The sequence below is a fragment of the Pelmatolapia mariae genome, linkage group LG16_19, assembly GCF_036321145.2.
Source record: "Pelmatolapia mariae isolate MD_Pm_ZW linkage group LG16_19, Pm_UMD_F_2, whole genome shotgun sequence".
Lineage (NCBI taxonomy): Eukaryota > Metazoa > Chordata > Actinopteri > Cichliformes > Cichlidae > Pelmatolapia > Pelmatolapia mariae.
In genome coordinates this window covers 12,120,119-12,147,523 of record NC_086241.1, presented here as the reverse complement: position 1 = coordinate 12,147,523, position 27,405 = coordinate 12,120,119, and the positions used below count along the sequence as shown (strand labels likewise).

The following is a 27,405-nucleotide window of genomic DNA, read 5'->3' as shown; positions in this document are numbered from 1 at the left end:
TGAGAAAGAGCTCTACAGATGTGATGTTTGCTTTGAGAGTGCTGATGGAGAACTACAGAGGTCAGAGGGAGTTATACGGGGTCTTTATGGATCTAGAGAAAACATGGTAGGGTTCCAAGAGAGGGACTGTGGTAACTATGAGGAAGTCAGCAGTGGCAACAAAGTATGTGAGCACCTTTTTTTTTTTTTTTTTAAATTCGCAGAGGCTGACAGATGAGGTCAGGTAGGAGGCTCTGGGAAGTCTCTCCTGGAAGACAGTCTGAAAAGGTGGAGGTCTGCACTGAAGAGAAGAGGAATGAAAGTCAGCAGAAGCAGGACAGAACACATTTAAAGGGGTAGGTGAACATGCAAGGAGTAGAGATAGTGAAGGTAGATCAGTTTCAACAATCAAACTAAACCAAAGTATAGGTGCACAAATGAGGTGAAGAAGAGTGCAGCAGGGTAGAGTGGGTGGAGATGAGTGCCAGGGGTCATTTGTGACAGGATTGCAAAAACAGTGAAAAGGAAGATTTGCAAGATGCCAGTGAGATCTGCTGTGATGTATGGTTTGGAGATGATGGCACCGACAAAAACATCGAAGGAGCTGAAGATGTTCAGATTTTCACTGGGAGAAACAAGAGGAAAATGACAATACAAATCACTTGTCAGTTTTATCTGAAAATGACGTTGCCTCCCAGGAAGTGTGTCGTATTTACCAGTGAATCAAATCATGTGCAAATTTAAATCAGTTTGGGGGTTTTACAAAGAAACCCAATGATAGAGTACCTGGTAGTCTATACCTTACAATAAACACATGATTTAAAAACACAAATCTTTCATCAGGATGAAATCTTTCATTCCAAAAACCTAACCTGAGCAGAAGTCTGCACTTTAACAAACGTAATTAATTGGGGATTTGCTTTGCGGATATTAAAAAACCTGCATGTATAACCTTTAAATTCACCAAAGAATGACCCAATTATATTTGAAATATCAGCTGTAATTGCTCCAGTGCGTTCCATCAACCACCACTAGCGCATCTCATATTGAGACTATTACTCTGTCAACTCAGACTTGCTCTGGAACAAAGAAATGAGACAAGTTTATACAAAACACAGGGGGGGTGGGGGGTTCAGTACTTCATGTGCCATCCAAACTTAATATGCTTCAGTTCTTTTTGTTTATTGCCATTAAACCATTTTACAGTCACAACCTCTCTTGGCAAGAGTGACACTCACTTTTATATGGAAAAATGGGTTTATGATCTCCAAAAAAAAGAACAATTTGCATTTTGGAAAACAAAAAATATGGGTCAGAGACTTAAAACATACACAGCTTTAAATCAAAGTGCTTATGACAAATAAAATACAAACACTTCATTGTATTACTAATAAAGAAAGCATGTCTCCAGTTATAATCTGAGGTAAACCAGGGTGGAGCTGCTGTTTTCATGTACTTTTGAAGTTTAAGCAAATCTTTCAAAAAGAAGAAAAAAAAACCAAACAGAATCCAGGGAAAGTGTTGAAATAGTAAAGGAGAAGGGATGTCATCTTGAATAAGTCTCTGCAGACCAACATGATGAGAATTGTATTATTTAATGTTGTGGAGGATCGATCTAAGGTTCAGGCAGAGGAAAGTGTGTGTGTTTTTGGTTTTGTGATGCAGCTCTTCTATTTGGAGATGCAGGGAGGAAAGTTCAAACAGATGGTGGTTCTTCCTGGAAAAAGTTAAAAAAGAAAATGAAAAACAAAGGGTTTGTCTCTACCTGCTGTGAACAAAGTCCATTACTGTGCCGTTTCAAATTTCACATTATGTCTCTAGCCTCCAATGTTGCATATCAAAAATACAAATAAGTGCTCCATGGCACAACATAAGAAGTTTTGGGACATTGCTTAGGTTGTTTGATTAGACTGCTAATATGCTAAATGCTAGCAAGCATACCCCTTAAAATCTAGTAATGTGCAAAGGCCTTGCGCCCACCCCTCATTTCTTTATATCTTTTAAGGAAAATGGGAGCTGAAAGCGATTTAATAAAACCTGTAAATATACATGAAAACAGGGTCTAAGAAGCAGCAAACATTCTAACAAGCTTAAAAATCAATATTTGTTATGACCAAATGTATTATTCGACACAGCCTGAGCTTTTATAACCAAGCTTTCTTGTAATTTCTTTCAGTAGTCTTAGGTATTAGTTCTCCAACCTTGAATGCGCTTCTTGAAGCACAATCAAAGCTCTTCTTTGGATGTTGGCTGCATTTTGTTCCATTCTCTGTCAAAATGATCCCACACCACTCCAATAATGTTGCGGTCTGGGCTCTGAAGAGGCCAGTGCATAACTGACAGTGTTTGATTGTGTCACTTTCTACTGAGGTGTACTTTTAGTGCACTGGCAGTGTATTTGGGATCACAAGCTAAAATGCAGCCCCAAACCATGACAAAGCCATTATACTTTCCTCCCAACCTACTTCATACAGATTCATGATGATTTGAACCAAACATTTCGAATTTTGAAATGAGAAATTTTATGAAACACTCCATAAAACTTTTGCTACTGATCTCCAATCCAATAAATAAAAGAAAACATTCCTCTAAAAATGGTGCAGTATTAGGACTGGACTGAAAAAGAGTGAAAGAGCATCCAATATCCAGGGTAAAAGCAAAAAGCTGTGACCTGAAGCTGTGCAAAGGATGAACAAAACCATGTTGAAAATGCAAAGACAAATCTCGTGTATTCCTGGAGTAAGTCGTGACAATCCACAAAATAATTGTTGCAAAACATGTTCACTTCCACTAAATATTCTATTCAAATGCTGATTGGCTGTTAAATATTTCTATCCATGAAGTCAAACGTAAACACAGGAATCCAGGCAGGCAGGTAGTTTTTAGCCACGCCCAGAGAAATGCTTCCATGTTTAATGTTTAATATGGACATCATCGTGTCTACCTGATGTTGGAGAGCTTCTGCAGAAGGATGGAGAGCTTCTCCAAGGATGGGAGGTCCAGATGAGGGTTTTTAAGGAGCAAGGAAGCTGTTTGGAAAAACTCTTCACAGCTACATGCATCCAGAAAGGAATTTAAGTAGCCTATGAGCACAACAACAAAAGCAAAGAGAGCAGGATATTATCAAGGCAATTCTGATGATCTGCAACACATTTTATTCAATGTCAAAACTTCTGAAGAGATGGGAATTATCAGCTTAATTTTGCCAGCAAGAAAACTACACGAACACACTAACAAACCATGAATAACACAGAAAAACAGGAACACATACGCTGGTCAGAGTGTCTCTTAGAACATTGTATTTCCATATTGTCACTTTTAACTTTGACCTCAAACCTCAAACATACACAAACTCACACAGGGAGATGAAACAAAGGACAACAACACCAGCGCACACAGATGGGAGCTGTAGATCTCTTAAATTAATAACAGCAAACGTTGACCTTAAAATGAAGACGATTTCGAGTAAACAAACATTTGTTTCTGCTAAAAGTCACATTCCTGCTCCTTGAAAAAGTAGCTGTGTGTTAAAACACACATGCAGCGAGGGAATACAATCTGAGCAACAGAGGGACTTTTTTTGGCTGGTGAAGCAGCGCTACTGGCATCAAATCACAGCGGAAGATTGGATGGGGAAGAATAGCACCAGGCTTAGATAAGAAAGGATCAGACAGATAGAAAGATAATATGACAAAGATAAGCAGGAAAACATGGATTGGCCAGTCTTTTTCCAACAATATCTTGCCCTCAAAATTACTATGGTAAAATGAATACTACTGGTATTCATTTTACAGCTTATAGGTACATTTGGCATATTGCAAATTTAAGCATTTTTAAACTGCCTTTAACTGCAGACTTTTAATGTAAGCTTAAACATGGCCCACACAGACAAACATAATCCACTAGTGCAGCAGAAGGTACAAGGCTCCAACTAATTATATGTTTCAATTAGACAATTATTTTTAATATAGTCAAATCAAATGTAGAATAAACAGTGTTATCACCAAAACTCCCCAAGGTCCTGTTATTTAAAACTATGCTGGGTTAATAGTTGAAAAGATTGAGTTACCGGTAGGGAATGTGACTACCTCTGTACAAGAAGAGGCGGTTTGACCACAGATGTTTGGTACATTTGTGTATAAATGGACCTTTTTACATTTTTTTTTTATTGCTAACCTTAAGGTGTAAACCTTTCCCCCTCTTCCTCAGCCCTTTTCCATCTCCCCTCATTATTGCTTGTAAAACAGAATAATTAGCAAGTCTCGCAAGGCTTACAATCCCCTTGAAACACACAAATATCTGCACACACATACAAACACACAGACCTCAGTCCCCAGTCGCCTCTGGCATATGGTCCTGCTGTTTATTAGCATGCAGCAGTTTAAATGATACGGCTCATAACCCTGCTGAACTCACCCTTCCATGAAAACACACTGCAGCTGGTATCTTAACCTTGTCCACCTCCATCTACTCTTTTGTCTTCCAATAAGTAAGACAGAAAGTGGTAGGGGTCCAAGGTTTTATGGCCACGATTTCCAGATCTATTGCCTGACCACTAGTTATGATTGATCTAAGTTCAGAAAAAAAACAAAAAAAACCCGTAATTTTTCACATGTGGTTTTTATGTGGGGAATATATGGAGTGATACACCAGGAGGGCTGTTTTAACTCAAAGAAAATTGTGATATTCAAAGCAGTCTATAAATCAGGGCTAGCAAAGTAATCAAAGCAGCTTTGTCAATCAAAACCAGTTTTTAGGCAATATGAATTATGCAGTTTTAAAATTGGCTCATAAGCTGGATAAAACTTGAACCATCCATTTAAAAAGTTGTTTTCAAAGAAGTCAGCAGAATCTAAATAAAAGTAGAATGCAATATGTTTTAAAAAATTAACTCTACATTTTATTGGAAATAGTGAAAAATATAAATATGCTTATTTTAAATTGAATTAAAATAACCTTTTTAGAAAAGTCAGGAGAGGGACTTCTTTACCACTGTGTTGCATCACTTTTCTTTTTTTTTGTTTTTTTGTTTAAAGCCTTTGGGAAGAGAAAAGACCAACCACTACCACCTCGAAACATGTTTTATACACAAGCTTCCTGTGTTGTTTCCTCCAACTGTAATGAACGAATTGTACACTTTTAGAAAACTCATCCTATAATAGTAATAGGAAAAAGCACAAACAGTTGTGGTCAGAGGTTTACATACATGAGTGTATGTAAACCTCTGACCACAATTTCATGGTAATTTGAGTCTTTTAACCCCTACTAGCATTTCGTTAATTGTCCATCAGGACCCCTGACCACTCTTTTTGGACATTTAAATGGGTTGGTTTACTGGGACAGACTCTGCTTTAAGCGTAATCCATAAATTTTCAACACGGTTGACATTGGAGCTTTCCAGCAGCTGAAAATGTGCATGCTTTATCCATTCCAAAACCAATTTTGATGTGTGTTTGCGATCATTGTCATGTTGGAATACCGAGACATGTACAAGTTTTAAATGTGTAGCTGCTGAGTTAAGAAGAAGTTGAAGAATTCGGATGTAGCCCTTAATTTTCATGATTTCATCCACTTCCTAAAATGTACCAGTACACCACTGGCCACACAACAGCCACAGAGCATGATACTACCACCACCATGCTTGACAGCTGGTACAGTGCTTTTTAAAAGCCTGACACTTACTGAGGTCTTTAGTGCCTTCTTTGTTGGCCGACACCCTCTCAAGTCCAATGTAAAACCAACTTTACTGTGGACAGGGGCACTGGTGTTCCAACAGTTTCCAATTCCTTCCACGCTTGAGCCTTGGTTGTTCCTGAGCCTCATCTAAGGGTAAAAATTTAGGTGTTCTCTCCAAGACCTTGGCAAATTGGTGACACAACTCATACGCAATTGTTTAGAAATGGCTTCAAGTGCCCTTCCCAACTTGTGTAAATCTATTGGTCAATCAATTGGTAAAGCTGGTAAAGAGATACTACCAGTTATAGTCCATCATGATCACTAGTGAGATGTTAAAAGGATTAAAAAATTAACCCAGTATATATACACTTTTGACTCTGTGTGGATTAGAGAGAAAAAAAAAACAGACTTGTATTATTGCTTTTTAAGCACTCAATCTTTGTTAAATAATTAACTGTTTACCATTATTATGGGATGTCCATACAGGAAATCATTCTTTCACTGGGCATTGGTTTGTAGCTAATTATTGGTCCTGGACATTTCAAGGTCCAGTTGCCTAGGTGACTCTCTAATGTCTTTACCGCCCTGTAACATTTCAATCAACAGTAGCCCTCACTATCATTAGTAGTTACTTTAAAGTTTCACCTTGAAGTTCAGAAAAGTTTAACTCAGAACATGCTCACTTTGTGTTTGTCTGTGGTTATTGTGCTTGTCATTGCTTGGAGTTGGTGAATGCCAGTGACGGTCTATGGTTTCATGTTGCTGCCCCTTGCTTCCTTTGTGAATGTTCTTTTAAAATATAATTGCTGATACCTTTAAAGAAACTATTCTGGATTAAGAAAAACAAAAACAACACCCCAAACAAATCAAGGACCACCTCAAACAGCATTAAACTGTCAGATAACAGAGCATCAATAGATTTTAATATCTTCTAACATTGTGCAAATACCAAGTATCTTAGATTTAAAAATGTTTTCAATCGTGAAATTGTTTTTGTTATCACTGTAGTGTAAGGTACAATCATTTAAATAAATAGACTACAGTTATTCACATTAACAGATAGTATTCATGTATCAAATTCCCACTTTTTAATTATTTCCTAGGGTGAGGGATACCAATGACTGAATGGTAAATGGACTGGTTCTCATACAGTGCTTTTTAACTCTGAGAACTCAAAGTGCTTTATATAAACTTGCCTCATTCATCCATTCATACAAGCACTTTATTTCTATGCTTTTCTACCTAAGTGCTTTCTATCTAACATGCATCACACATATTCATACTCTGATGGATGCATCAGAGAGCAACTTGGGGTTACTACCATGCCCAAAAACATTTGGCATGCAAAATGTCTTGCTACTCAATGCAAATGCAAAACTACTACTACTTCTACTCAGCAGGCACATGTATCAACATTCTGAATTGATCAGCATTGACCCTTTTAGGTTAAATGTACCAGAAGGACGCTTTAATTGTTAAGTTACAGAAACTGTGAGTCACCACATTATATTCACTAAAAATAGGAAAAAAAATTACAATGGAAGCCAAAGCCTTTTACTGTAAACCTGTCTTTGCTCTGAGCTGCATTGGAAAAAAAAAAACAAAAAAAAAAAAACACGCCATAACCATTTATCTAAAAGTGTTTACCACAAAACAAGCCTACTTACAGGACTCTTCACTGAGTTTCATCAGAATGTCTATAGGCATGTTGAGCCCTGTGCGACTCCCCTGAAGCACTGAAAGCAGCCTCTGCACTCCTCCATAGTGGATGAACAGCCCTCGACTCTCCTCATTCATCAGTTCTCTATAGAGACTTTCAAGTGCCTGGGACAGCACATCAGCTGCACATGAAAAGAGTAAAGTAGAAACAGTCAAAAACACTCCAGGTGTCTAGATAAAAATGACACATTTCTTTCAGCTGAAATTATAGTCTTAAAATATGTAAAAATAATACTTTTTTTTTTTTTTACATTTAAAGTAGCTGTTTTTGTTATTTTAATTATTTTTTTCCAATAATTTTAAAAATAATAGTAACAATTATAATTAATGGTATTACTAACGATTTTTAATATATTTACATACATACATGTTTTTTTCAAATACATGTTTATCGTGTTAAAAGGGTAACAGCTCAGTGGAAGATCTCATCGAATTTTGTTTGAAGGTTTCTACCTGTTCATTTCAAGCTCGGAGACCCCTCGGTAGCCTAGCCCCCACCATTTTCATTGTTTTCTGTTCTTGCTGAGAATTTTACATACATAAAAACTAGGGGTGCAACGATACTCGTATCGATATTGAACCGTTCGATACAGTGCTTTCGGTTCGGTACGCATATGTATCGAACAATACAAAATTTTTAATTTATTTTATCAACTTTTCTTCTGACGATGCTGTCTGTGTTGACCGCTCAGTGAATCTGCATTCGACTACTCCGCCTAGGCTGCACTGTCGAGCACAGATCCACTGAGCGCAGCGCAAGCTAGCGAGACAGAAGTTCAGCTCGTTGCAACATGGCAAATTGAACCTCCCCCTCCCTCATTCAGATCTGGCGTTTGGAACTGTTTTGGTCTTCATGTGACGTATGACCCTGAAGGTAAGCGCATCATGGACAAAAGTAAAACAGTATGTCAGATGTGCCACGCAATGCTCAATTACATTGGTGGGAACTAGTGCGTTAGCGCAGTTAGCTTGTTAACGTGTTGATGCCGTCCAGCCCCACGCACGGGGCGATCCGCGGTAGCTCGTTAACGGAGATTTGCCGCGTTGTGGCGTTAACGTCATTTCAACGAGATTAACGCTGACAGCACTAGTGGGAACACAACGAATCTGACTGCACATTTACTCCGACATCATCCTAGTGCAAAGACAAGTGGAAGCAGACAAAAACAACAAGCACGCATGCTACAAACTTTACCCGAGCCATTTAGACAGCCGTTAGCACATGATTCTCCTTATGGGGACCTGATATGTTTAATATGCTGCTGAGAATACACCCCAGAAGAAGCGTATAGTATAGCTTTTATTTTGGAAAGAGCCATTTCTCTGTAATAAACTCTCTTTTCCAAAGATGAGTGATTTCTCGATCAGATAGATTTATTACTTTGTTGTATCAGCAACATTAAATTTAAAAACTGTACTTTTGAGTTAAAATATATATTTATAATTTTAATAAATGACAAATTAAAAAGGCATGAACAATTTTTTGTATCGAAAAAATATCGAACCGTGACACCAAAGTATCGAACCGAACCGTGAATTTTGTGTATCGTTGCACCCCTAATAAAAACAGCTTGTACAAACTGTAAAGTTAATTAAAAGAAAACAAAACAACATGCAAATGTTTATAAGTCTTGGGATATTGTATTGAGCCTCATACTGAGAGGTCCAGTGAACAGCTACGAAATGCAAGTTCATTTCTTGTCAGTCAGTTGTTCAATTTCTTTTGAACATCTAAAAATGAAAGACTATGTGTAAGAATGGCTGTATTTCCCAGACAGTCAATGCAAAATTTACTGAATCCCTTGAATTAAAGCTGAAAATCTGCACTTCAATCACATCTTTGCTGTTATAAAATCCATTGTTGTACAAAAACATAAAAATTCTGTATTTGTCCAAATACTTATGGTTCTAACTGTATGATTACTTATTTGAGGTTAGATTACTCACTGAGGCAGAGACCTTTCTTAGTGTATCCCTTTGCATTAGATGCATTACACATGGAAAGTACTCATTCACCAGCTGTTTCCTATCTTCTCCCACTTAACTCACAACTCTCCACTGTACTTTGGATGTAATGGCTACAGTCCTCTGACAAAGTTATTTTCAAATTTCCAAAAGCTTCATATTTTACCTGACATATGATAAAGGCCAAGCTTTGTTAGTTTAAGTGCCTAAGTTTGGTATATATAAAAATGAGCAATTAGCAAAGGAGCAGAAATATCTCTTTATTACAGTCAATTTGGCTCCTCAACAATCCACAAGGAGAGAAAAAAGAAACCTGGTAGGCAGATTGACAGAAAACAGTCTGCACTGACGTGCTGAGGGAGCCCTCGAGCAGACGGAAGGTCATTTTAGAAAAGAGTTTCATAAAATATGTCAGGATTTGTCAGGTTTGTGGGCTGAACCCAGAGAGCCAACCAAGATTTATAGTGTGGAAGGGCAAAGAGCTCCTTGCCTTTTTAAAATATTTGCACGTAACGGAAGAGGGCCAAGAACCTAAAGCAATGCTAGCAGCTCTGTGATCTGAGGATTTTCCTTATCAAACCCAGCCGAGAGTTTAGATCCAAAACAATCCCTATCGCTCACTGTCAATATATAAACTGTGGATGGAAGGATAACATGTTAGTGTAACATGATGCCAATATCCTAACCTTTAGCAAGAAATGTTTACCATTCTACTGTCTTAGTTAAGCTTTGTTTAGGAACAAACACAAATCGTGTAAACCCATCCAGCAGTTTAATATTTAAGTCTGAACTCTGACACCAAACCCTGACCCAGGTTCAACTATATAGAACCAGGCATATCTTCTAATTATCTCAGAAAAGACAGTAGTTACTTATATTTTTTTTCTCTTTCTTATTTTACTGGTTGTGAAAATTGTCACACTTATTTCTCTGAGCTCTAATGGGATGAGACGCTAACCGTGTCGGCACTCGGAACTGAGCTGTTAGTGATGCATATGTAGTAGAAGTATAACTTGACAGAAAAAAAAGCTTTTAAACCTCATTTAGGACCAAAAATGCCAAAGTTTTATGTATTTTTTGTATCATTCATTTCCTTGTAAAATTCAATGTGACCACTGATTCTATATATGCAGATTTTATATCCTAGTGACCAGTCAATTAAAGTTACCGCTCTCCATTCATCTTTGTTTTAAAATAACATTCAAAATAACTGTCCAGCAGCATTAATGACACAGCTGCTGAGTGGTGACACTTGCTTCTAAAAGGAAACTTCAGGGCTGGCTACCTCTAAATGGCCATGGATAACAACTGGTGTGCCTAACAATGCTTTAGACTGCAGTACTGCTTTACAATACAATATAATTTTTGTAATGGAACTGAACTCAAAGACAATATTTACCTGTTGTTAAGGTAATTGATGATAATAAATATCATGTCTTTGGTACTTCTAATCATGACAGTGAATGCAGTCTACCAAACATGTCCATAATTTAATCTCCGCACTTTTCATACGCTGGGACACTTTAAATCAGAGCATAGCATCAAGTCAGTTATACTTCTAGAATATTGATCTGGTCATTTAAGTAGCAGAGTGGGGGTGTTAATCAGTCTCACCTGCTTCGGTGTTAATGGCATTAACAGCAGATGCACTAGAGACACAATAATTGGGCAACCTGCAAAACAGTAATGGTTTTACAGGTGGAGGCCTCTGCCTTTTTTTCCCCAACCATCTTTTTAATTTATTTTCTCATTAGTTTTGCATTTGACTAGGGTTAGTCTCACTATTGGTAGTATGATGAGGTTGCACAGATAGTACAACTCCTTCTAGGATGGCACATCAATATGTGCTATTGCCAGAAGATTCACTGTTGCTTCCAGCACAGTCTCAAGAGCATGGAGGAGACTCCAGGAGAAAGGCAGTTACTCTAGGAGAGCTACACAGGGCTGTAAAAGATACTTAACCCATCAGCAAGAATGGTATCTGCTCCTCTGAGGAAGGAGGGAAATGATGAGCACTGCCAGAGCCCTAACAAAATTACCTCCAGCAGGCCACTGGTGTGAATATTTTTGACCAAACAATCAGAAACAGACTTCATGAGAGTAGCCTGAGGGCCCTGTATTGGGCCTTGTGCTCACTGCACATTGAGATCTGATGTGCTTTCAAAATGTTCTTTTAATTTTTGAGGAGTATATGTATATATTATACACGTGTTTTCATTAATACCTTGTGTGATGGTGCTGAAGATAATGAGGACAGAAAGGATCCGTGTATGAGGACAAGGGCTTCGGTAAAGGGGCCAACTTCCAGCTGCTTCAGAGCATTTCATAGGGTGATCTGAATCTTCTGCAGGCTTTGACACTTCCTCTCCTATCCATTGCAGAGTAGCAGATGGTGCTACATGCTGGGCAAAATACACAGAAACACACACTCAGATGCTCTGGTCATTGCGCAATATTAGCAACTGTGCCTGCAATCATTTACTTTTGTTATATAACTGTCAAAACAGAAATTACATGCCTACAATGATCTTCATCAAATGCTAGTGTATAAAATACAAGGTCAGCCTGACAGGGAGCCAGCAGGCTTCTTCTGCAACTTTTCCATAACTGATGGATCTAATAAATCAGCACAGTAAACTACAGCTACTATCCAAGATTTATGTATTTTGAAAGCTGAAGAGCTGGTGGTCTTCTATTCCCTTTCCCCAAGGTCTCCACTGGTTCACCAAGAACCCTCATCTTAAGGTCATCTCTGTTTCTCCATCTATGTGTTTTGGCTCAAAGCCAGTTGGTATTCATCATATAAAGGGAACAAGTTATTCAGCAATAAGGAAGCAAGTGGTTTAACGGGCCCAAGCTCCCTGTAGCAGGACTAGTGACAAGGACTTAAGGCTGGAAGATTGGACACCGTAGAAAGTAAGTGGATAAGGACAGTTGGTATAGGCTGAACCCAAGCTCATAGCTGGGACTGAGGCCAGATGACTGGCAGCTGGTAAGGACTTCATACGAGCATGAAAATTGCAGTCCAAGTCTGCAAATGGGATTGGGCCACGGTTTAATAATGTCTCACATTCAGATAGCAATTGCTGATGTACAGTGTTTGTTATCTAGGACTCTTGAGGGGCTTGTGGCCAGATAAGGAGAAGGACACACACCCTTATCAGAGCCACAAAAATGGCGACAGCCTGCTCAAATGTCTAGACTCTGTCTGACACACATACAGGCAGGGGACTTCAGAAAACCAAGCATCTCATGTAAACACATGATGAAACTCGACAGGACTACCAAACAAGAAAGCCTTCCTTAGTGTGAAGGGAGATGTAGCAATAAAGTGGATATCCCCCGCTTGAAGTCAATGTGTACTTCTGATGTGTGGGGAGGGAAAAACTGTGTCAACTTTAGAGCCAGCCTCATGTTTTGAAATGGGGTCCAGCAGCTTTCTGCTAGCAGAATAATACTCACCTTTATAAAGGCTGATGAAATATGAATGAGCCAGGCCACAGAATTACCTGCATCTTGTTATAGATTGTAATCTCACCCTGCTGTGTTCTTACTTTCTAAAAGCAAAGCTTATCTATTAACAGGAATAACACTGCTGCTGAAAAGTGTCCAGAAGCAATGTTTTAGGAATAAAGCGGCTGGTACTTAGATTAATGTCCTTTCAGCCAGCTATGTGGGAGATTTAGTTTTTAAACAGTGGCAGATCATATAAACAAGATGCAGCCCATTTTGTCTTTCTTGCAGAAAAACAAACCATCCCCCCCGAAGGTCACTGTCTTGGCAACGTTTTTTCAGCACTGGCTTGTTTGCTCACAGTGAACACACGCTTAAAAGTTTCATGAAAAAGAATAGTGACTGTGTTACACTTTGTTTTTAATGATCTCAGCCAGGGCTTAAATAGTCATAGCGTAACATTTCTTTCAACAACCCAACAAGAACATTTCCTAATAAATATCGTGCATGCCCAAAGGTTTAATTATTATTTTTTTTAGCTGAATTCCGGTAAAAATGTCATGCTCCACATGTCCCAATGTCCATAATATAATACAGTAAGTTCCTTGGTGCATCTAAAAATTACCTGCTCTAACAACACAGCTTGCTCACAGAAAAAATATTATCTTTACCTGCCTGCTGTTGTCCAAGTGTCTCAAAGCAGAGTAAATGAGGCGAAGCAGGTTGAGGAGGAGCTTAGGTTCTGACAAAGGAGTGTGATGAAGCTGGTCTGCTAATAACGGCAGCACCTAAGAAACCCAAGATAAGTTATGTCTAATCAAACTCTGTCCGTGTCTCATCATCTCCTGCTTTTTTGTTGTTGTGACACCAACTGTGTGTATTGGAATAGAGCCGGGATGAAATGCAAAGATCAGAGCAAAGCTGCATTGAGCACACCACCTTGAGGCATCTTTCGCTGAGCAGAACCTCTAAAGGCAGACACCGGCCTACACCTTCCACTTTGTTTTCTGTTACATCAAGCACCCACTCCAGCAGAAAGGCCATGAGCTTCAGTGGAGAGGGCGTTACGCTGCCCTGAAGGAAGAAGGGTGAAAAATAAGTTGCAGTTGCTGTGTTTATTAGACCTCTCCCAGCTCAAATATAATGCAAAGAAAAAGTGTTAAAAAAAAGAAAATAAAGCAATAAAAGTTTGACAAAGCCAGCTTTCTCAGCAGCGATATAACTGTATCCAACTCTGTATATCTATCTTCATCAACAGCAGTGATGATAACTTAACATAATCACAAACTATGATTTATCATGTCAGTTGGAAGTATGCGTGTGGTTTGTGGAGAAGGGCTGTTGTACCATTTCCTTTCCGGGTATGTGTAAAGAGCTGTGTTAGTGTTTGTCTAACCACACTAAACCATGTGCAGCGTTTTTCACTAAACACATTAACGATAAATTAAGTAACATGGCTGTAATTAGAGGAAATCTGTAAATCCTGCTGATTGGTAGTACATTTAACTGTTAAACAAACAACCCCCCCGGTCCCACTCCCACACACAGAGATGCACACACACAGAGACGCACTCAGAGTAGATGAAGTACCTTGTTGTTGGGTTTTCCAGAAGCTGTTGCTTTCTCCTTGTTGCATGAATTAAAACACTCGGTACTCTTAATACTCCCTTTGTTGCAGCTTCTTGTTGCTAAATTGTGCTCATATTTCCTCTTAAAATAATAAAAAAAGCCAAAAAAGTTAATGTCAATATCTGTTTTGTCTATTTACTAAAGATAACAGATACCAGAATGGCCTCCTTTATTCAACTCTCATTATTAGATGCTGAAAACTGATTGTGAGACTAAACGTCACAACTTGAAGGCTTTTCTGCACTGATAAATTTGTTGTTACCTGAAGATTTTCAAGCCGAGCCTGCACCCTCTTGGATTGGCTCTCCAGCCTCTTATTTCGTTCACTGATCTCATTCAACTGTTGATTTGAAAAAAAGAAAAGAAAAAAAAGACAATGACTATCAGTGTGCTGTTGCAATATAAATTCCCCAAAAGCACTTAGATCAACAAAACAAGTGTAGACAAAGCAATCCTAATACACTGTCGTAGTAGTGAACTTCCAGATATGTTATGTTGTAGCGCCCTCCTCTGGATCAACAAGCTACTGGCTTGGTAAGAAAACTAACTTCATTTTTGGGAAGATTTGAATGGTAATTTTGAAGATGCCATCATCTTCATTTTGAATATGACATTCAAAAGTTGGAAATAATTATGCTTATGACATGTTCAGACCTAGATAAGAAATTTTACGAATGCAACCAATTCCAACCTGCTTCTTCATGTTATCATTGAGCTCCTTGATTGTCTCAAAATTGCTTTTAAGCCTCTTGTTTTCTTTGTTTCTCTCTCGAAGAAGGTCCTGCAGCTGGCTCAGTTCATGCTGGTGTTTCTGGTAAGATGCACACATAACTGAACATTCACACAAAATGAAGATAGCAGTGACACCTTATGAAATAATCCATGACCTGTAAGTGCATGGATGGTTATATAGAAGGTGGAAGGAAAGGGAACTATATGTGGTGAGGAACACGTCCCTTCTTTTTAATGTAATATGATGTTTTATTCGTGTCAAACCTCCTCTATAGTCACAATGCGACTGTGGACCATCTCTTTCATCTCAGCCAGCTTCAGAAAAGCCTCTTCTTGCCGTTTTAGCCTCCTTTCTCTCTCATGCAGTTCTCTCTCCCGCTGCTGCTGATTTTGTCGCTCTGCCTGTGAACACACAAATGCATGCTGAGTCTACAGCTTCAGCACAATAAAAACCGAAATACCTAACATGCCATGTTTGTAAGGTTTCTTCATTTTAATTGATTGAGCAATTCTGGACATAGAGCTTTGTTTATTCTATTATGAGAGGAAGAAATACTAATGTGCAAACCTTTAGCTGTTTGTGTATGGTCATCATTTCATGGTAAATCTTGACTAGTGCAAAGGAAGATGAGTCACATGAGTTGGGAAACTGGAAATCCCACTGCAGCTCTCTGTCACTCTCAGTTTCCTGGGACCCAGAGCTACCATCCAGATAGGAAGGCAAGGTCACATCTGGACAAGAGTATCAAGTTATCAAAAGAAAACTTTAAATGAACTTAGGATATAATTTCAGCTTCCGATTGAAGCAGAAAACATTTGCCTTGGCAACAAAGTGGACTACTAGCTGTGAAACACACATACCTGTTTCTGTAAACAGCACCTGAGACTCCTGAAGTGGGACTACTGTGGAGTCTGCACTCAGGTCCTCATTACTGCCATGCAGACTACAATTGTGCCAAATCAAACCAAACACAGTCACATACAGGATTTGCTGAAAGAAGTCATCGTACACATGCAAACACTTCCATGGTGTTACTGATCACTTACTGCTCAGGGTGATTGGCGACTGCTTTGAACAGTTCATGCAAAGCTCTGTTGTAGCATTTCAACTCTTTGCTTAGCTCTTTGGACCCACCAGTCAAAACAAGTCTTTGTGCAAAGTCTGAAAAAAATAATAATTAAAACTAATAATTATAGTAATTCAATAATTTATTTAATTTGTGTAGCACTGTCCGTACATGTGATGTGGCAAGTGCAATATGTGGTCTAACTTTAGAAATGTGTCCAAAATAGAAAAACTAGCTCTCAGTGAGATTTTATATGAGCAATTGGCAATTTGTTTTCTCAAGGGCCCACATGAGAAACCAGGATTGTTGTAGGAGGCCGCACTAACAAGCTGAACTCAATTCTGCTAAATATGAATTTTAGCTCTTTATAAGCTTTCCCATGCGTGCCTCCACAGCAGTGCCAGTTTCCCATGTGACCCTTGGGAAAATTAACCGCCCACTCCTGTTTTAGAGCTTCAGTAATTTGCTTAGACCAGTTGAATGTTTTTCAAAACACCAAATATTTAGCAATGGGACAATTGCACTTGAAATTTCTTTTAAAGAAAGCTGGGCTACCAGCTGCAGTAGCTCTATATACTTTGTTTCACTTAAAAACAAACAAACAAGAAAACAAAAACAACAATGTAATTTCCCCAAGACTCTCTGAACTTTTGCATTTTGTTATGTACAGAAGATTGCAACCCACTGTGCTGACAGTAGCATTTGGGGCTTGCTTTAAAGCTTTTCACCATTTTTAAAATAGAAAAAAAAAAGCTATATATTCAATAATATCCTGTTAACCAGTGAAGACAAATGTGGTGTGACGTGCAATATTTAATAAATATATAATGCTTAAAGATCTGTTGGAACCCAAAAGGGCATGCGACACCCAGACTACACTTACCATCACTGGTTCCTGTGGTGGTTCCCTTTGGATGTAGAACCTAAAAGACAGAGCAACATGTTTTAGAACATAGGTGCAAAAAGACAAAATGTCATATAACTATTTGTCAAATAACGTGGTGACTACTCTTACATTTAGCCTACATACACAGCTGGTAACCCACAAATACAGAGGCTCAGTGTTCAACTAGCTACACGTTAACCTAGTCTGTTTCTTATTAAGTTAGATACAGGGATGGGAGACCAGATATTAATGATTTAAACGCGTAGGTTAACGTTCATTTAACCAGTGGTAACTATGTAAACAAGCTTGGTAAACGTCAGTCGGAGAACAAACAGAAGAATGGACAGGCAACTTTTGCACAGTTAGCGTTTCCAAGATACTGCACCACAAGACTTAACTGTGTACTTCAAATTGTCAAACCTGCTTCCTCCTCTCCAAATATTGCTGCCCAGGCTTTTCCACTGTGTTATTCAAGTCGGCATCCTTGAAATGTTGGTTCATAGCTACTGCTCCTGTGGTTAGAATCCACTGAATCTTCCTCCTCTTCACTTTTATCCCACGAGTTCACGTAAAATAAAAAATAAAACCAACTTCCGGTTAAAACTTTCGAATTAAAACCTCTTCATATCGTGGATAAAGGTACTTTTTCTGAGCTCGTATTCTGTAAAGTCGTAACATATTCGACATTACTGGTGGCATGTTTGAAAACTTCCTTAACCAACCGTGTTCGCTAACTTTAAAGCACCATCCAAAATTTGGCGGATGATTAATCACGTGATGCATTTTCTTCAACGCCATCAGCGCTGTTTAGTGGGGGACAATGGCGCCAGCTAGTGGCTTTTAAATGTAATCCATATGTGTGAACGAGAGGCAGACAGGTATAACAGTGTAGCTGCATGGAGCAGAGGCAGTGAAGGTGGATGAGTTTAAATACCTGGGGTCATCCAACCAAGTGAAGGAGAGAGTGCAGGCAGGGAGGAGTGGAGAGGACAAAAGGAAGACCTGAGAGGAGTTGCATGGATGTAGTGCTGAGGACATGCAGAGGGTTGGTGTAACAGAGGGGCATGCTAGGAATAGGGTAAAATGGAGGCAAATAATCCTCTGTGGTGATCTCTAAAGGGACCAGTCGAAAGAAAAAGAAGAAGAATATTGCTCAAAGAAAAGAGTTATTGCTCCAAATAAAAAGAGAGAAGTACAGGACTATAAGTGACAGCAGGTGCGGAGGATGAATGTATGATCAGCATAGTCATCAGTGATATTCTCTAATTTCTCCAGCAGTGTGTAGTCATTTGATCCACCCTTCTGTGTTCACTAGTGTTAGGCTAATGCAAACAGTAAACCACCATTTTTTCAGCAGCTTTAAAAAAAGAAATCAACAAAGCTTATCAAAAAAGTTGCTTTTATTCAGCAATTTTATGAATACAGTGTAATTGTGTATAAGTCAATCCTCTAAAGCCCTTCGAATCAAGTACATTTGACATAACTCCTCTCTTATTACTTGCCTTTAAATCGCAATATTTGGTTTAAAAAGCAAAATTTTATACAGTGTACGTTTCATCTAATTTCAGTTTTGGATTGCCTGAGGTGAGATCTCTGCGACTGATGGATGAAATCTTACCGGCTCAGTTACAGTGTAGTTACACCAATCAGCCACTAAGTGTCAGTGCTTCATCAAAGACAATAGACACCATCAGTCTTTAAGCTTGTCAAATCAGGGCACAACGTCAGACTGAGCAACTCAAACATCCCACTTTCACTTACAGTTCACTTACAGTTTTTCACCGGCTATCACAACATAAATATCTGTCTTTTATATTATTACTATCAGTGATAGCTTTGTTGCATGCATTCCCTAAAATCCTGAAGGGTCACTGAAAGCAGACACTGTGCAATACAAAACTTTACATTTCTAGAAACAAATTGCATAATGTTTTCTTTTCTTTTCTATCTGACTGTATGAGCTTTAAGAAATTTTAAAAAAATCCATCATCAGCAAATATGATGACTGAATAACAAATATCAGTCGAATTCTCTGGGTTTTTAATTGCAATTTTGTAATAAAAGTGTGAGAATTAAAAAAAATGCATAATGCATCACTATGAAGTCAATAAAAGTGCAGAGGTTAAAAAATAAAGATAAGAGAAGAATCTTTATTGTGTATTTCCACAGATTAACCTTCCTGCAGCCCTTTAAGTACACCTGTGACTCGCAGTTTAGATTTTAGCCATTAGGCAGTGCCAAGTTTGCTTTAGACTTGAATAGTCTAAAATAGCCTTTAAGATTAATGTCCCCTCTCTCTGTTTGGCTAATTAGCAGCCTTCGCCATTAATACACATTCTCTTGATTCAGTCACTTTGTCCCTGCAGGCTTTTGCTTGATGCTGTGAGAAATTAGCCAGCACGCATAATAACACAGATCTTCATTAGAGCCTTTTCCTTTGTCCACTTTGTATGGAAATGACTCTTCCCGTTATATTAATTGATCATAGACGTTCTTCATTCAGCGGTATTCTATCCATTTCGGCCAAAAAGAGACTGTTTAAGGCAGTCAGTAGTGCGTGTAAATTTGTGAGTAGTTTGTGTTTGTGAAAGTTAAAGACGGAATAGTTAGGAGAAAAGTACTCAGTACTATAGTAATGTCCACTTTTGATTCATTTACATTCACTAAACAGTTTTTCTCCCCCTATTTATGGATATTCTAACATGAACAGCTCTCATGGAAACAAGCACTTTGTACACAGATTTTATGAGGAGCAGTCATGAAATTCTGGGGACCCACTCAAGATACGATAATTGGGTTTCATTTTCACTAAACAGTGGGGCACTCATATAAAGAACAATTCTGCTCTTTATTATAGCAGAGTGTATGAACTCTCCAAGCCCATGTTTTAGCATGCGGCTCTATTTATTATTGGGAGTGAATATTTCTCTCTTTAGTGGGTGAGTGTAATGAGTGTGTGTGTGAGGCAGTAACAGATATAGCGCAGACAGTAAGAAAAGATGTGGCCAACATAAACATGTGTCACCCCATGGGACACAACAAGACAAAAGCAATCAGCTCTAATCATTGAATTACCAACATATTGCTGTGTTGTATTGCACAACCAATTATCTCCCGTCTCATGATACAAGGCAACGCACATAGACACCCAAGTACTCTCACACTCAATTAAAGTGGCGATGGCAGTGCTCTGCTGTGAAAATGATTGCTTTTCAATTGGCATGACTCGTTGAGTCCACAGAGCAGCATTATGTATGCTAATGCAAGCTGTAAAAATGGATTTGCAGTTCAGGGGGTGGACCCAGAGCAATTAGAGAGCCCCAGACAAGACACTGCTACCCAGGGCAAGCAAAGCAATTTTACGAGCTCTTCCATATTAAAAAATATATTTTTTTGAAACATTTATAGGGACACTGTAAAAATGTGAAGGCCAGTAGATACCGTAGCAGTAGACTGATGCATAAAAGTAGCCTTTTCTTCAGTGGGAGAAGCATGACTTCTTCAGTCTCCTAGATAATTATCCAAGCCTAAGTTAGGGGTCAGTGAGGAGTAATAACATATACATATGCTCTGTTCAGCGTGTTTTCAGTCATCTCCCAGCTCTCACATTAATTGGACTTGGAGTAAGCATTTAACATGCACATGACCGAAAGATATGGCTCTTCAACTTTGAGCAGCAGCTCATTCTTAACTTGGAAAGAGCGATCCATTGTTCTCTATAAGAACATGTTCAACTCCAATGCACCCTGAAGGTCACATGTCAAATAAAGCCAGTGGAAGAAACCCAAAAAGCAGAGAGGAAACTCTAATGTTCTCAAACTGGAGACTTGTCAGGCAGGAATGGTCGGCATGTATCATAAACCCAAAGTACTAAACACAAAACTCCCTAAGGAATGTGGTTGTAAGAATTCTCCATTTCCACAGAGCAGTCAAACCCACCCCTTGATGGTGACCAGTTGGCAATTGGGCTCTTCTTTTTCACCCCATCGTCCAAGCTCACACTCCACTTGAACTTTATGGCTATCTTTGCAGTTTCTGGCCTCACAGCGTTCCCACTGTGCCCCACAGGTAAAGGCCCAGCCACCGGAAAATTGATAGTAAGTGTCTCTTTCTCTCTCACTACAAGTTGGGGCCACTGTCTTTCTAAATTGGTCATAGAGACAGAGCACCAAAAGAGGCTATCTTATCTTACCAATGTTGGGTTTTTTTGTGACCAAGTTTGAAATATTGTTATCTGAAACTTCCCACCCTCGCAGACTGAAGATCAGTCCCCAAATTTGAAAATGTAAATCTGCATAAAAAAGGAATCAAAAGATCACTTAAAACTGCAGTGAGCTATCTAAGACAAAAAGAGTTCAATACTTAAAGATTTATTAAATTGCTAAAGTATGACACTGAAATTAAAGTAAATAATTTATTCATAGCTGAGAAGGGTCAGTGATTCTACTTCCTTGTCCAGCCCTATACATTTGCATTTGTCAGAAGTACTGCAATCAGCAGTCATAAAATGCCCTGCAGGATTTATCCTCATAATAACTTCTACTATTTAAGAGCCTGTAATAGCTTTGTCAGGTTATATTTATTAGATTAATTTCTACAGATTTAATTGATACATGAATATTTTAATGTTTACCCCTTACTTAGTCTAAAAGGCCCTTGGTTTCTCAGGAAACCAGGAGGAAAAGTAAAGTAAATCCACTTCTGGGGAAGCCCTTCGATAGCCACTTTTTTGTAATGGAAATGCATGAAAATGTTTTAATTATTCAAAGGATTCATAGTTTATTCGGACTTTTACATTTGTCTAATCATTATGGTGCTGAAACTGAAATGGGATTTAGTGATTATAGTAAAGTAGGTGACGATAAATCTGGATAAAGCCTGGCAGAATGTTACAGTATTTCAGAGAAACTGCCTTTCATTGTTCTCGCTGTAATGCACTTCCACTGATACTTTAGAAAAGTCAGTGCTGTATAGGAGTAAGAATCATTTTTTAAAATAAAATGCGGGCACATTTAGCATATATCTGCATATAATGTTTGCAGATCACTTTCTTATATTCATTTACCTATCCATCAGAGACCACGTGTACAAACAATAATATTAATGTCCTATCATTCCTATTTAAAACAACACTTAACACTGAATGATCCCCCCAAAGTGGTTATGTGCAACGTCACAAGCATACGCAGGAGATGAGTGGAAGGTGATCGGCCCCTTTAAAATGCTTTAATGATCATTTAAGTTGCGTCAAAGCCCCTTAAGTGTCAGTGGCCCTATTTTCCAGCAGAATGAATTGAGCCACTGTTAAACAGCTAGCCCGCCTTAGTCAGCCTGTATAGAAACCCAATACATCAACACAATCCGTGATAGTGAAGTTTGACCTCAACTCCCACTCACAAACATTCCTCTAAGTGTGTGTGAGTGTGGGTGCGCACCAGTGTTTTTGAAGGCCTGATGCAGACATTAATATCTGATAAGTTTACAGCACTGTGCAAAAGTCATGAGCCAGGCTACATTTCTTTATATTTTGCTTCCAAGGAGCCTGACTTTCTTGTGGACTTGAGCAATAGTACCCCAGGCTTTCTGAAGGGCTGTCAGAGTTTTTCCTTGGACACTGGCTTCTTTTACCTGGCTAGTTTCAGAAGATTTTGTTTGTTTTCATTATTAAGTCACTCAACGGTGACCTAGGAATCATTCAAGCACAAGTGTGCCCTGCAAAGATTTGAGAAAACGGGATGATTAGAAAACAAAAAGTGGTAGGCCTTAAAAATCTATTAACAACAGATGAACAGGATCTAAAATTCATAACTGCAAGAAACAGGGGGAAAAAAACTGAGCAATGACCTGACACGTGACCTCAGAGATGTATTTGACACCTCAGTTTATCAATTTTTACTGTTTAGCGAGAACTCATCAGAAATGGTTTTAGTGGATCTCCTGTTTTCCTTATGGAAGGAAACAAACAAGATTTTCCTTAAGGAAGGCAGAAAAGGCAGACGTATGGCAACTGACACAAGACTGAACTGTAATCATTGGCAACAGGTGTTATGAGGTGATGAATCCAAACTTGAAATTTTTGGTTAAAATCATTGCCAGTATATACAGTGGAGGTCAGAAGAGAAATACAACAGTGAGTCTCCGCTGTCATCTGTAAAATGAGGTGGAGGCTCTGTCATGATGTGGGCATGCATTTCAGTCAGTAGTGCTGGGCTTCTTGTCGAAACTGATGGAATTGTGATTGCAGAAAGATTTAGTGTGATCGGCAACAGCTTCATTTTTCAGTATAACAATGAGCTCAAACATACTGTTAATGCAGTAAAAGCATACCTGGATAGAAAGACACACAATCGAACACTATCAATCATGAATTGGCCTCCACAGAGTCCTCACGATTGTTGAAGCAATGTGTTCTTGAGAAAGAACAGAACAAAAGACCTCCAACATCCAAAGAAGAGCTTTGGGTGTCCTTCAAGAAGCCTGGAGAACTAATAGTGAAGATTACTTAGAGAAATGACAAGGTTGCTTAAGAATAAAAGTGGGTATACTGAATATTGACTTTTGAGCTTGTTAGAATTATACAAACGTTGTTTTTGCATTATATCCTGTTTTTCCATAAATGTTTTCAATAAACTGCTCCACCCATTTTCCGAGCAAAATATCAAGAAATGAGGAGTGGCTCAAAGCACAGGACTGATTTTTATGTCAGAAAATCATTTGAAAAAATTAATAAAGATTAATCATACTCTAATAGAGCTTATGTTTTTTTACAGTGGTTAATAAAACATCCCACCCTATTTTTTGGGGGGTGGGGGGGATTTTATCTATATTAGACATAGTTCTGCAACTGCCCCTCAAGCGACCAAATAAGTTGGGCAGATCAAGCCATCATATCTTCTAAACCAACTGATAAGGCAGCAATCTTAATGCATCCAATCTAATCACAAAATTAAATAGCTGCTCTTGGATTGATATTAAATTTTCATGGGTACAGGAGGTCTATTTGACATTTGATAAGGAGAGTTAGGGTGGGGGACTCCACTCCTTTCCCTTGTGGGCTCAATATTCACTCATTCAATTTAAAGCTGTAAAGTACATCCTTCTCCCTTCATCAGATTTAACTGCAGGCTGACCAGGTTTGTGACCGATGTATAGAATTATCACTGGCCCATATATTAATTTAGGAAACAAGTCCTGCAGATATCTTTAAAACTTCCCTGTGTCAAAATCAAACCAAACCATCTTATGTCCTTTTTTGGAAATGTTCCAGAAGGAAGACAATTAAAGGGTTAGGGGATTATTGCTTTTACTATACTATTGGCACACTGCCTGATACTTCTGAGATGAAAGGAGGCTGTTACATCCACATCACTTACTGGATTAAGAATCTAATCTCAAATCTGACACTTAAAAAAGAAAATCTGATGCACTGTCCAGACTTCAGAGCAGAAATCCTTATTAGATTGCCGAGGTACTCTTGAGGAAGCCCCTTAAAAAGTGACTACACCAAACAAAAGAGCAGATATTACAAGTGAGAATTATTTAATATGTGAGATAGTATTATTAAACAGAGGCTGAAGGACAAAAATAGCGAGAGGAAAGGATTGCAGAGGGAGTGTATCTATGAGAGAACCTTCATCAGCGACCCTGGCGATGCTGTAATTCCTGCAGGGTTAAGTCATGTGGGATGTTTCTGGGTAGTCTCAGGGCCCAGCAGCCCTTTTTTGGGAATGTCATGTTTTAACAACTCCAATGCCTTTTAATTCCTGCTTCTGAAAGTCTGTCTGGATGTATTGGAATGTGTGTGAGGCAGCAGGCCAGACGCTAGTGTTTGGAAATAAACTGTCTATCCAGTCTGATTGGCCTCATTCTCAGGGACGTGGGAGCAGCAAGTCTGCCAATACGCAGCGCACTCATGCACGCATACAAAAACAAGGACGGAAACGCTTCCAAACACACCTTACAGCGACGCCTTTATTTTGCATTCCCATTTGCTCACGCGCCCTAAAACAGCTGCACATGCAGCCCTGTTGGACACACAAAGATGAAACCTTTGGGATAATAATGACAACAATAAACAGTGCACAAAGACAGACAGACACACAGAACATGGACAGTGCAGTTGCAACGAAATACTTTGATCTGAGATTGAATGTGTGTGTGTGTGTTGAAAGAAAGGGAAAGAGGCCGACAGAACGGCTAATTCTTTTTTGTTAATATTATTCCCACAGCACTGCCTGATGAGCCTGATGGAATGGCTGCAATTGAACTGAGAGAAGCTCCTGGGAGACTGGTAGAGTTAATGGACCATATGTGTTCATATTATCTCGTGTGTGTCTGTGCGCGCGCGCGCGTGTGTGTGTGTTTCTGGTTTTGAAGGGAGGAGCAGTGGAGGAGTGTGATGAAATAAGCTACAACAACATAAAAGGAACGTAATTGTTCCCTGAAGGCACAGTGTTAGGAAAGTGACAAGAATAACTCAACCTCCCACATCTGAGAAAAGACACTGGCATCCAATAAGACTGAAGTTTTCTATTTTTACTTTTATTTTTTTTTAAAGGTTGAACAATGAAATGTAACTTAAAACAATGAAAAATAAGGGACAGAGGCTTGAGGAACAGAAAGCTTGTAAAAGAGCTATTTTGCTCTCTAAAATGGGATTTCAAATAGAAATATTTAAAACAGACATTTTTTGACCACAGTTGTTTTATCCTGCTCTTACTGACCTCAGTATGAGGCAAGAAGTGGAAAAATGCATTTATGGAGTAGATATGTGATTATGTTCTCATTATACATTTGGCAAATCACGTGACTATGTACAACCCAAATTTCATTTCTGGTCATCCGTGACTTTCATATACTGTAACCTTTCAGACCTGCCAGCACCTTCCCACTGAAAATTGGAGCCTGATTTGCCACCATTCAGCATTTCTTCTTCTCAACACCTTCCAACTTCATGTCCCCAGATTAGTGAAGGGGTAAATATTATAAATCTTATAAATATTTCAAGCAAAATCTCAACACACATTTAGGTCCGCTGGGCTGTCCTGACAGCCTCCTTTTTACTTCTAATTACCACATAAGGTTGAAGTCACTCTTCAGCTTTATTTCAGGAGAAATGCTCAACAGAGTTGGCCTAAAGCTACAAACGTGAGGTCCTCTTTTATGCCACCTATATTTTACATATTAATTAAAGCTCAACTTCAATGGCACAGATTATAGAGGGCATTTCCTACCCTTCCAGGTGATCGCTCAAGATCTAGGCAAGGGGAAGTGTACTAGAGACAGACATTTAAGATGCAGTTCTTAGCCTAATATATCAGTTTAGCAAGGAGTAGTATTTATATAATTTATTTTAAAAAAACAAAAAATGTGCATTTTTCATCTGGAAGTTCAAACTTCCCGAAATGAATAGGGATTATAACTCTAAAGGACAATATTGCGCAAACTGGTCTAATCCTACTCAAAACTGCTGATGCATTGCTGCTGCCAAGCCTCTGCTAGGTCCATGAAACCTCATGTAAACACATAAAACACAACCCCTGGCATGGAAATGCAGATATACAGCTGTGTGCGTGTGTGAGTTTATGTGCATAAACTGGCCAACTTCTGCACATGTGGGCACCATACCAGTGTTAAGATGAGGATCAGGCATCTTGGCAGAAACTGCTATGTTTGTGTGAGAGCTGGAAGTAACTGCATGATTACTGAGACCAGAAAGAAGAATGATGTTCTCAGCAACATACTATTTCACAGCCTGGCCATGAGATAAACAGAGTGATGAGAGAGAAGCATTAGATGGAAAATAAGGGAAGAAAGTCTAAAATTTGGAACAACCTGCCTGAATAGTTGAGGCTTGCACAATCAGTACCGTTTCTCCAATCACTGCTCAAAAATGAAGTTTTATTGACTTGCTTTCATGTATTTTACTAGATTATTGGTTTGGCAAAAAGAGCAGAAGGCACAGCTGCCCACCAGCCCAAGAGGTCAGTCTGTCCTTGAAGTTAAGCAAGTCTGATAATGGAAAGCATGCAGAACCAAGGATTACCTGTGTAACCATGACTATATGAATAAAGAGATGACCTTTCAAGCTTAAGCCCACCAAATCATTTTTCAATCAGGGAAGTCTGCTCATATTGGGATACTTGGGTTTCGCAGAATTATTCAGTCTTAAATATTGTAATTCTGACAGAGTATTGTTTACCTGGCAATAAAATTATTCTTTAAGAGAATCCATGCCAAGTGATCAATTCTTCCAGATTTAACCAAACAGATTGACTAGAATAGGAAAATGCCTTGGCA

The 27,405-nt window shown here is 38.8% G+C and overlaps 1 protein-coding gene across 2 annotated transcripts; it reads right to left on the bottom strand.

Annotated features, from left to right (window-relative positions):
- Positions 1 to 893: 893 nt before the first annotated feature.
- LOC134645531 (coiled-coil domain-containing protein 138-like) lies at positions 894 to 17,824 on the bottom strand. 2 transcript variants are annotated; one of them, XM_063499001.1, is made up of 15 exons: positions 17,527 to 17,824; positions 17,104 to 17,143; positions 16,201 to 16,315; positions 16,015 to 16,097; positions 15,722 to 15,885; positions 15,418 to 15,555; positions 15,113 to 15,232; positions 14,684 to 14,761; positions 14,383 to 14,502; positions 13,732 to 13,866; positions 13,464 to 13,580; positions 11,564 to 11,741; positions 7,323 to 7,496; positions 2,924 to 3,062; positions 894 to 1,696 (listed from the first exon to the last, which is right to left on the bottom strand). In XM_063499001.1, the coding sequence occupies exons 1-15, from the start codon at positions 17,605 to 17,607 to the stop codon at positions 1,570 to 1,572; spliced, it is 1,809 nt and encodes a 602-aa protein (XP_063355071.1). In that variant the 5' UTR covers positions 17,608 to 17,824; the 3' UTR covers positions 894 to 1,569. The 2 variants fall into 2 exon arrangements, with proteins under 2 accessions (XP_063355071.1, XP_063355072.1); XM_063499002.1 differs by lacking the exon at positions 15,113 to 15,232.
- Positions 17,825 to 27,405: the final 9,581 nt, after the last annotated feature.

What these genes read in the sequence shown, in the direction of transcription:
- LOC134645531 (XM_063499001.1), bottom strand. Translation starts at nt 17,607, where the DNA reads ATGAACCAACATTTCAAGGATGCCGACTTGAATAACACAGTGGAAAAG. An exon ending in ATGATAACATGAAGAAGCAG is followed by an intron (nt 14,762 to 15,112) that starts GTTGGAATTGGT and finishes TCAAATCAACAG; the next exon opens with TTGAATGAGATCAGTGAACG. An exon ending in CTTCAGCACCATCACACAAG is followed by an intron (nt 7,497 to 11,563) that starts GTATTAATGAAA and finishes TTTCATGTGCAG; the next exon opens with CTGATGTGCTGTCCCAGGCA.